Raw genomic sequence first — 10456 nt, forward strand, 5'->3', positions numbered from 1 at the left:
AACATAATGAACGTTTTTCGAACAGAACACAGTTAGATCGGAACAGGCGAACGGCCCAGCTTAGCGCACTCTCCAAGGGTCACTAATCCCCGGCCCGCCGGCCGCCGGAGCGACTCGTCACCTGTCACACCTCAGCCGGCTCTCGACCGCCTCCCGGGAGTGGTGGGGATGGGTCGAGGAAGAAAATCGCATGGAAGAATATCGCATAATGACTGTACCAAGTGCCCCTCGGGGGAATGACAACCATGGTCGTGTTGTTTCGCAGGGGGACTCAGGCGGTCCGCTGCAGCTGCCCACAAACAACGACCCCTACTGCCAGTACCGCATAGTGGGGCTGGTGTCCTTCGGGCCGCTGTGCGGCATTGGGCTGCCCGGCGTCTACACCAGGGTGGCCGCCTACGTGCCGTGGATCGAGAGCGTGGTGTGGCCCGAGCCAGAGACAGACTAGCAAGCAACGGGACTGACCGCCACCTGGAAGGCAGGAGTACCAAAATCCAATCTGAGTGCTTGGATTCGTAAAGGCTAAATCCTTAGCTGAGAAACGGATTCCCTTCTTTTACTTTCCAAAATATTGTGGGATGTACTCCTAGAGCTGCCCTATCACGGACTCAGCACCTTTGACAAATAGTGAGTAGATCCGATAAGTGTACTGTGATAAGTTTTGGACTGCAACAGGCATATTATGGTCATCCATTAATAACATGTGATATTATTTATCAACTTTCTTGTTTTTATTTATCCACAAAGTTATGTCTATTCATTCATGTTTCTTCAGTGATTATAAAACTGGGTTTACAGGAAACCAGCACACTCTGCTTTGACATGAAATTGTGAAAAAGGCAAGACAGGTGCTAAAACGTGTAAATGTTGGCCTGGAGCTCAAAAAAACATTTGAAATTTGTACTAAGTCAAACAATTCTGACATAACTAACATGAAAAGAAAGCCTTCCCTACACATTGTGTTACAGTAATTTCACTTTGGCTACAATGTACTAAAATAATCTACATACATTCACACCAATAATAGAGCTTCTGTAGGTCTATGTACAATTATATTACAACATAAGACTAATGACATTAATAGTTAACAATCTGTTCTCATTACTCAAGGTAATGATGGTAACAAAACTAGTCAATAGGCTGGAGTGAAGTCAAGGAGGAATTTTCTAATTAGTCCATTAAGCAAACTAAAATCAATTAATAAATAAGTCACCTCCAGTAAAATACAATATTAAGTTAAAGTAGAAGTTCTCTTTAAAATAAAACACAAAAAAAAAGGTATTGTCCAGTCTAAATTCAGATCAGTTCATTTCATTCCCTTGGTTCATGTAGCTGTCCAATTCCTTGTCAAGCGTTGATTTGGTGCTGGCCATGTACTGGTCTAGCTGCTGGTCGAGTTCCTCTCGGCTGGGTGGTGCTTGGCGCGCTCCTCGGCCACGTCCCCTGCCGCCTCGTCCACGGCCGCGTGCCACTGGTCCAACTGCACCTCTCCGCATTCCTTGGACTCCTCTGATGGCCTGACCACCTCGCCTAAAAAACAAAACGTAGGTGTAAGATTCAGAGAAAACTGAAAGAAAACATCTAGATGGCCAAAACATTAGAGCCTTACCTGAAGGTACCACGGCCACCACGTTGCTGTCCTCTTTGCTGGATGAATTGTCCTCTGCGTTGACCTTGTACTTGAACTTGACCTAGGGTAGCAATGTGCATCCTACAGACAACAGAATCAATTTAAAGCTAGAAATGAGAAGTGTACTTACCTCTTCCACCCCTAAAAGTTCGCTGAACATTGAATCCTCTGCCCCTGTTTCCTCTCATGCCTCGTTGTGGTCTGAACTGGGTATTAACTCTGTTGATATTAAATCTGTTGGAGTTCTGATAGGTGCGATTTTGAATTTGATTCTGGAAACGGCCAGCTGTATTTAAATTTCCAGTACTCTGACTGCGACTCAAGTTTCCAAGACTTGCACTGCGAGCTGCAACAAAGGAGACAGATAATTGAATGCAACTAAATTTCATTAGTTGTACAATGAAGCATAAATAGTCTTAAACAACTTACACAAAGTACCTCGTTGCTGGCGCACAACCGGCACGGGAGCTCTGATCTGACGAATGGGAGAAAATTGGGCCTGAGGCCTATAGAGTCTTCCCCTGATACCCACAGAGAGGCGCGCTCTCGGCGAACGTGGCACTGACTGAGACCGCATTTGACCCACAGGCCTAACAGACAAACGATCAGACAAAGTTGGTCTGGCCACACCAAGGCGCTGACGCAGAGTTTTCTGAAATGGAGAAAAGTTGGTGGTTGTTCTACTAAAATCTGGTTCAGCATAGGAGAAATACTTCCTTGTCACCAATGTGTAAGTACCTGTTTAATCTTGAGAGCTGCCATCACTGCAGGGCGACGTTCCATCTGAGCAGCTAGTCTTCGGTTCCGAGCTGATGCTTGTTGTTGTAGAGCAAGGTTGGCCCGCACCGTCTGAACTGTTCCCTCTTGCCGAGTTGGTTGATGACGCAGGTACGTGAAACTGTTGTGTGCCATATTTCATTTGTATCAACTTTATGCCATGTGTGACATTTTTGAAATTGCCTGGTGCACTTGCAAAGCAGGATATATTCACTGCTTGAACTTTGAATGCAATCACCAGCAATAAACCTGGCAACACTGCCCTAGGGTACGATCCTTTGGGAAACCACTCAGTGACTTCCGGAAAAGTTTCGTCCTCTCAATAGCAGCCAACAGCTCAGTTGCACCCAGTAACAGTAGAAATGGCCACATGTTCTGGTTGACAGTTACTGCCAGAGCTCATGGGGCTTCCCCTTAATGAGCTGTTACTAGGCATAAGTTGAAGCTGTGCAAGATGGAAAGACTGCATAAAATATGCAAGGATGGAGATCCGAATCCACAGCTAATTCAGGGCATTGCATGGTTCATGCAATCTTGGAATGAGCACTTATAGGACATGGCAAGATCAGGTCCAGTGCTAGTTGCCAGGATCATAATATGCTCATCAAAGAGATGTCAACACATCTCTTAGAAGCATGGAAAGATAGATACTTCAAAATGCTATCAGGAAAAGAGCCAAACTAAATATCTAATAAAAAAAGATTAGTAAAAAAATAATTTCCACTGAAGAAATTAATAGCTATCAATTTAAGAGTAAAAAAGATACTTCAGGGTTGACTTTGTCAAGTTTGAATGGTTACAATTAAGAAGAGGAAAGTAGCCAGCTCCCAAATAAAAGTTGAAGCAACTTTGGTGGATATGTTGTTTTGATCATCTTAAGCAAATTAAAGAAAGTTATCCCCTTTGATTGTGCATGACAAGTTTGCTTTGGTCTTTTGAGTTTCAGCTTTGGACGCTTGGTACTTTGAACCATAAATATGGTAAAGAAGAACCCATCTGCCTTGTCTTGCAGATAGCAGAGTGCAGAGCTTAATCGCACACCTGCTTCAATGGCTGTGGTGGTGGACTTCAGATTGAAAGTTAATGGCTTGTGGATAGAGTGCAAGAGTGATCAGGCATCACAATGCGACCATCTAAATCTTGGAGACACTTCTAGGATTAACCATTAAAATGGAACGTTGGCATCCTCTTCAAAATGAACTGGCCAGTATTAACTCCAATCATAGTGAAATCTTGATAGGCTTGGCTGTCCAGTAGAAAAAGTATACTTCAAACAGGGATGTGGTGCAACATATTTCATGGAAAATTTTGATTTCAGCTACTGCAGAAACTTTTGAACAGTTTTGGTTACAAAGCCATAAGCTCTTTCATTATCGCTGACGGTTATCAGGTCTTGCTGTGCTGTATTTCAACTTCTTCTCCATCTTGAGGTAATATGAACATTCATTACTCTTCTTAACTTGACATGTTGACAATGCTTTAAGGAAAACAATATGCATGTTTGTTCGTTGAGTGCAAATTGCTGAAATGAGCTAAATAATTCACCTTGTAACTCTTGATTCAAATTTAGATGATGTTTCACAATTCATGTCCAGAATTGATTGTGTCCCAGTCCCCGACATTTTAATGTAAGCGTTGAGTTGAAGAAGACATCTGCAGCTTCTTGAAAATTATGATGAGGGAGTGATGAGTCCAATATAACATGACGATTAGTACAAAGAGACAAGAATTTCCACTAAATCCAGTAAGCAATGCTTGTGATAGGTTGATAACAAGTATTGGTCTTACGGTTGAGTAACTTCTCACAAATTAAGATGGCAGCTACTGAATCCACTCTCACTGCTAGTCCACACTACAAATGCCAACACCACATCAATAATGCCAATAATTTCCACCACAGCCATAACAAATGCCACTGTCAATACACTCTATCAAGAGTTATTACAGGCAATATAAGTTGTCCCTCATTCAATGATTTGGACAGACCTTGAGACATTTAAATTCAACTCATTCGTGGTCAGGGCCTTCTTCCCAGAAGAGCAACATTCAAGTAACACCACACTTCCCACATGTATCATCGCATTTTCCCAGCATCAGACCAGGGCAAAAGGGTCCCACGTCTTTAGAATGCACTTGCTGCATGTTAAATATCAACCCAGGGAAAACGTCTTCCAACACTGATGCTCACCGTTCATGTAAAGACATCTGGGTGGAATTCTTCAGGATGATCTTTTTGTTGATTCCAGCCATTTTAAATAGTCTGCAATAGAAGAAAAAATATGGTGAAGTCTTCAATTGAAAACATGAGAAATAGCATTGCGCAAGAGTTGCTAAGAATAGAAGTGCAAGACCTCCCGCACATCATCCACAGAACCAAAATTAAACTTCAGAAAAAAAAGGGAAACTCGTCGCACATAAATATACATAAAGAATAGACGATCATCCGCCTAAGCAACTGTAACCATAGAGCAGCGAAGCAAATTCAATTGGACCCAAAATATTACAGGTCAAGCCTAGAAGCCTAGAGCATTGAGCTCGTAGCTTCTCTACAAGAGATACATGACTTACCTTCGGGGAGAAACTTTAAACTGGAGTCGGTAAGTTAAAAAAGCCTGGAAAAGGCTTACTGGAAAATCTGTTTCGTACGATGGAAGTTTCCACACGTACTTCACACAGAAAGGAAAGGAAATGAAAATGCGAGGTCACGAAACCGACGCTGAAAACCCACGGAATCCAAAATGGCCGGTGGATTGTGTGGATTGTGGTTTGCGACGGAACGGGAACGGAACCAGACGCTGGTCACTTTATTTTGACCGGTTGCTCGACATCGAATCGACGCTGTTCGAGAACGTACCCGTCTGGGCTGTTTGTTGATTGTTGATTGTTTTATTTTGAATGATTTGAAATTTCTAGCGGTCGGATTGGCGGTTAAGCCGTGCTGAGTTTCCGACCTCCTTTTCTTGAATTTAGTGTTGTTGGCAAACCAGGTTTTAAAAGTGATTAGTTAAACCATGAGTAAGAAAAACCAAGACTTGTCAAAGCTTCGCAAAAAGCTTGAGCAATCATCCAAAAAGACGCGGAGGTCTACCGATCTTCGACGTTCATTGGGGAGGAAGTCAGTCGGAGATTCTAGTTTTAGCGATATTGCAACTCTTGAACAAGCCTCATTCTCTGGTTCTACTTTCAATGAAAGTTGTCATCTTAACCCTGATTCTGCAATAATTGATCCTGCAGTAACAGGTTCGAACTGCCTTCCAATGTCAGTCATTATTTTTATTCCACCTCTCTTTCATTCCTTTTGAAGTTACAGTTTTATTTAATTTTCAGAAAATCCAGATTGGTTCAAGACCCTTCCTCCTGATCTTCAAGCAAGTGAAAGCAGTATTCTTGAGGCCTTGCAGAAAGACAGAGACACACAGCTACCCAACAACTCAAACATATCGTTGGTAAATGCGTCATTTGACAAACGTAAAGTACATGAGGTACTTGATTGCTCTGTAGTTGTAAGTAGAGAATCCATTGATCGACAAATTAAAAGGTTTGTATTATCATTTCAAATCACAGTTTATGTTTTTATATCCAGATAAGTTAATATCATTTCAAGAACACTATTCCAAGAAGTATTGTTGTTACAGGCCATCCTTGAATGTCGATGACAGTGCTTCTGGATCGCCTCTCATTGAAAATCTGTCCAAAGAACTTCCCCAGCGCAGGCCAAATACTCTTGGAAAGGGACTGAGGAAAAGAAGTAAGAACTCTCTTGATGCTCAGTTTAGAAATGCGTTGGAAGAGAGTGAGCACAGCGATGAGAGTCTGGAGGTACCAAGAAAAATTTCTAAAACCTTTTCAAAAGAAGCGTCGAATCAAAACACTGTAGCCCCTCGCAGGTACATTGTAGCAGAAAATTACTATAACTCCATTAATATAAATACATACTGTAGCATAATACACCAAATTTCATTATTCCAGTAAAAAATCATCCCCCAATGAAAATTCACTTGGAGAACTTCCTCAGCGCAGACCAACAACTCTTGGGAAGGGACTGAGGAAAAGAAGTAAGAACTCTCTTGATGCGGAGTTTAGGAAGGCATTGGAAGAGAGTGGGCACAGCGATGAAAGTTTAGAGGTATCAAGAAAGACCCGTGCCAAAGAAGGGTCAAATGAAAATAATATAACCACACACAGGTACATTTTTTGGTTAAAAATTTCCATTGTAAATTTGATACACATATAACTATAATTTACCAACTTCTGTTATTCTAGTAAAAATGTAGACCTCGAGCCATCCCCCGTTCAGGATTCACTAGGACAACTTCCTCAGCGCAGACCAAATTCTCTTGGGAAGGGACGGAGGACAAGAAGTAAGAGTTCTCTTGATGCAGAGTTTAGGGAAGCATTGGAAGACAGTGGTCAGAGTGAAGAGAATTTGGAGGCACTACGGAAACTTTCTAAGAGCAGCTCAAATGAAATATCACAAAAACATAAATTATCTTCACTTGGGTATGTTGCTGTATTTCAAACAAGTTGTTATTTAGTTCAAGCACATTCATTTGTAATTGAACATTTTTTGTCATTTAAGTCAAACTCAGAACCAAGGACCACTTCTCACTGACAATATACCTGAAGACCTTCCTCGGCGCAGGCCAAATACTCTTGGGAAAGGACTGAGGAATAAAAGTAAGAACTCTCTTGATGCGGAGTTCAGGAAGGCATTGGAAGAGAGTGGGCACAGTGATGAAAGTTTAGAGGTATCAAGAAATGCCCGTGCCAAAGAAGGGTCAGATCACAATAATATAACCACACACAGGTACATTGTTTTGTTTAACATTGCCATTGTCCAATTAATACACATATGACAATAATCGAGCAACTTTTGTTGTTTTAGCAAAAATTCATGCATTCAAGATTCACCAGAGGAAGTTCCCCAGCGCAGATCAAGTTTTCTTGGGAAGGGACAGAGGACAAGAAGTAAGAGTTCTCTTGATGTGGAGTTGAGGGAAGCATTGGAAGACAGTGCGCACAGTGAAGAGAATTTGGAGGCACTAAGGAAACTTCCGAAGAGCAGCTCAAATGAAATATCACAAAAACATAACTTGTCTACACTGAGGTATGTTGCTGTATTTCAAATTTGTTGGTATTCCAATTCAAGTACATTATCAACTTTTGTCATCTAAGTCAAACTCAGAACCAAGGGTTGATTTAGTGGATTCAAAACTATTATACATTTCATGATTCAATTTACCAACTTTTTTTATTGCAGTAAAACCCCGAATCTGGGGTCTCCCACGACTGAAAATTTGTCAGGGCAGTATTTGAGGCGCAGGTCCCACACTCAGCTATTGAAACTGACGTCTAGAACATTGGCAACTGCTAACATAGATAAATCTGTGGATGAATCCTTGGATCTTCCTCGCCGCAAACAAACTACCATTGGAAAATATCTAAAAAGAGATTTTGCTGATAATTCTGCTCTTGATGAGTTTAAGAAGGTTCTGGAAGACACTTCATCATCTGAGGATGAGAGGGATAATGTGGGAAATACCGCTACACCTAATGAGAGCCTTTCTCGGTTAGTCTGTCACTTAATTATCTTACTGCTTCTTACTTACTAGCTTATTAAAGTTATATATCTGACTTAACCTAAAGTATGCTGTATAACTATCTAAAAAAAAAGTGTTTATTAATGTCTGTCATGTTTTAGAAATCCTGTACATGATAAAGAGAATGTACCTCACATTAAAATTACACCAGTGTTAGAGCACTCTGGAAGTGATAGTTTCAACTTGCCTCTAGGTGCAGAAGCAAGTAATTTGAGGTAAGTACCTTTTACACGCTGATGCACTTGGTCTTTTAATTTTTCTGATCTTCTATTCATATTGACCTCTCGGAATTTCATCTTATAATTTGTGATTTATTTCTTTTTCATTTAGTGGTTTGCCACGTGATATTGAACCTAAAAGGAAAAGTCTTTTTCTTGGAAGAAAGAGAGTGTCTAAAGAGTCTGCAGTTAGTGTAGTGGCTGAAGACACTGAACCTGAACCATCTCAAGAAAGGTAATTTGTTTTTACTTGCAGTACCTTGTAATCAACTGCTTGTGAATTTTGATTAAAAATCCTTGTATGTCATCTTTCTCCTATAGCAGAAAAACTGATTCAAGAGGTAACTTAGAGCCTAAGTCTACCAAGTTGGGAAGAATGGACAATGTCCCCCAATCAAGTGAAGATTCAGTAACTGACAACACAAGACATCTTCCCCTTAGTACTGCCAATATTGAAGTGATCCAATCGGATGATTTGCCAGTGAACTTGAGTGCTAAAAGTAGAAATTCTTCTCAGTTTCCTGTGCAGACAGCTAGATCATTTTCAATGCTAAATATTAGTTCACCGCAAGTCCAAAGTAGGAAATCTCAGCAAGTATCAGTACTTTCAGAAATAGTCCCAGTGAACCTTTCTGTTTCACGTGAATCTGGAATGCTATCTCCCAGAAGTGCTGCCGTGCTCTCAGAACATCCTTCGCAAGCTATGAATGATACACCCCTATCCACTCAAGAATCTCAGGCTCCAAGACGCATCAGTAAGAGCTTTCAAGGAAAACTGATTGATAAAAATCTTGAAAGCCCAAATCTCAAAAGTGGCGATTCTGTGAGGAACACTGGTGTGGATGATGAGAGCTGTCATAGCTCTGCTAGTACTATATCTTTACCATCAAATTTAACTAGCGTGGGAACAGACTCAGTGTTTACAAGAGGTTCCTCAAATGCAGTGAAAATATCCTGTCCTGAAACTCTTACAAGTTCTGTGCCAACAATAGATACACCAGGATCAGATTCAGTTTTCACCTACCCAGCCAAAAATAAGCTACTAAAATCAAGTAGTCTTCAAACGGAATCCATCCCCTCAAGCAACAGCATTCCTCCAACAAATGTTCCTGAAGTACGCCAAGATGGAAATGATTCATGGACTGAAAATCCATATCCAGACAGAACAATGGATAGTTTTGGAATCGGAGAGTTAGAACCTCTAGGAAAGGATTCTTCACCTATTTCGGAATCTGATGATGAGAGTGACGAAGGTTATGCAAATGAAGGGGAAAGTTCAGACAGATCAGAAAATCCAAGGATGGCTATCAAACTTAGTCATCTGTCTGATGCTTCTGCTAAATCTTTGTCAAATAGCCCTGTACACAGTTTTCCATCTCCAGCTGCAAATCTAAAAGTTTCTGATGGCCGTAAAAGTATCAGAAGTAGCCTGAATCAATCCAACATTGGTCTGGAAAATGTTGTTGCAGCAGTCAAACCAAACTTTGAGAAGACACAGAATATTGGTAAGAAAATCAAAGCACCACTGAAGGCACCACCCAAAAAGTTGACAGAACCTGAGTTGGATAAAATGAGATCTGGTTTAAAAAAATGGATGGACGATATCAAGAAAGATGTCCACACCACTGTTGAGGAGAGTCGCCTTGTATCTACATTAAAGACCACTTCTTTCAAAAAACCAGAAAAACCAGCACCTAAGGCAGCAAAAGGACCAGCCAAGAAGAAAGACCCTGATCCGTATTTTGGTGATTATCGTCCTCCAAAGAGAGTCAAGCCTCGTCCCTACGTTACAGACAAGATGTACAAATTTCTTGAGAAGAAACTGAAGGACAAATTTGGCCTTGAAGCTAGAATCAAAGCTGAAGATTTTGTTGCAGTTTTGTGTAATCTTGTACAGAACACAATCAAAGAGAAAAATAAGAATAAATATCATAAAATGGTATTTAAGCTACGTAGTGAAATGGTCAAACTAGGTCTAATTAGGACCCAATTTGACTATCACTTATTTATTGAAGACTATCTTCCAGATGCCTTCCGTGTCAAATCGATTCCCTGTTATGGATGTTCTAAAGGACCTACCCTTGATGTTGAAGATTTGTACAGTGATCTTTCTGTCAAATAGGTCTCTGCTCCTCTTTAAAGAAGCAACCATTTAATAATCAAATGCAATATTTTCTTTGTGTGCTATAGGACACTTTTTGTAGTGTTTTGTTATATAAAATAATTTTTTT

General features: G+C 40.7%; 3 protein-coding genes across 4 annotated transcripts in view; 2 read left to right on the forward strand and 1 right to left on the reverse strand.

The window, feature by feature from the left end:
- LOC113202679 (phenoloxidase-activating factor 3-like) overlaps positions 1-720 on the forward strand; it is a 5842-nt gene extending 5122 nt beyond the window's left edge. For both annotated transcript variants that reach the window (XM_026417033.2, XM_026417034.2), the window contains exon 8: positions 266-720. In XM_026417033.2, the coding sequence (XP_026272818.2) occupies positions 266-448 (183 nt within the window). In that variant the 3' untranslated portion in view covers positions 449-720. The remainder of the gene's footprint in view (positions 1-265) is intronic.
- LOC113202681 (chromatin target of PRMT1 protein) lies at positions 710-5142 on the reverse strand. Its single transcript, XM_026417035.2, has 7 exons — positions 4976-5142; positions 4596-4667; positions 2369-2528; positions 2060-2282; positions 1761-1976; positions 1610-1691; positions 710-1530 (listed from the first exon to the last, which is right to left on the reverse strand). Exons 2-7 carry the CDS (start codon positions 4655-4657, stop codon positions 1302-1304), a joined length of 972 nt encoding a protein of 323 aa, XP_026272820.1. The 5' UTR covers positions 4658-4667; positions 4976-5142; the 3' UTR covers positions 710-1301.
- Positions 5143-5266: 124 nt separating this feature from the next.
- LOC113202678 (uncharacterized) overlaps positions 5267-10456 on the forward strand; it is a gene marked incomplete in the record, with an annotated part of 5927 nt that continues 737 nt past the window's right edge. The window contains 11 exon segments of the mRNA XM_052269027.1: positions 5267-5647; positions 5735-5945; positions 6043-6294; positions 6377-6592; positions 6671-6907; positions 6987-7214; positions 7293-7514; positions 7668-7976; positions 8109-8222; positions 8338-8460; positions 8547-10443. Coding sequence (XP_052124987.1) covers positions 5419-5647; positions 5735-5945; positions 6043-6294; positions 6377-6592; positions 6671-6907; positions 6987-7214; positions 7293-7514; positions 7668-7976; positions 8109-8222; positions 8338-8460; positions 8547-10347 — 3942 coding nt within the window.

The sequence above is a fragment of the Frankliniella occidentalis genome, unplaced genomic scaffold (assembly GCF_000697945.3).
Source record: "Frankliniella occidentalis isolate FOCC.00 unplaced genomic scaffold, Focc_3.1 Scaffold81, whole genome shotgun sequence".
Classification (NCBI taxonomy): Eukaryota; Metazoa; Arthropoda; class Insecta; order Thysanoptera; family Thripidae; genus Frankliniella; species Frankliniella occidentalis.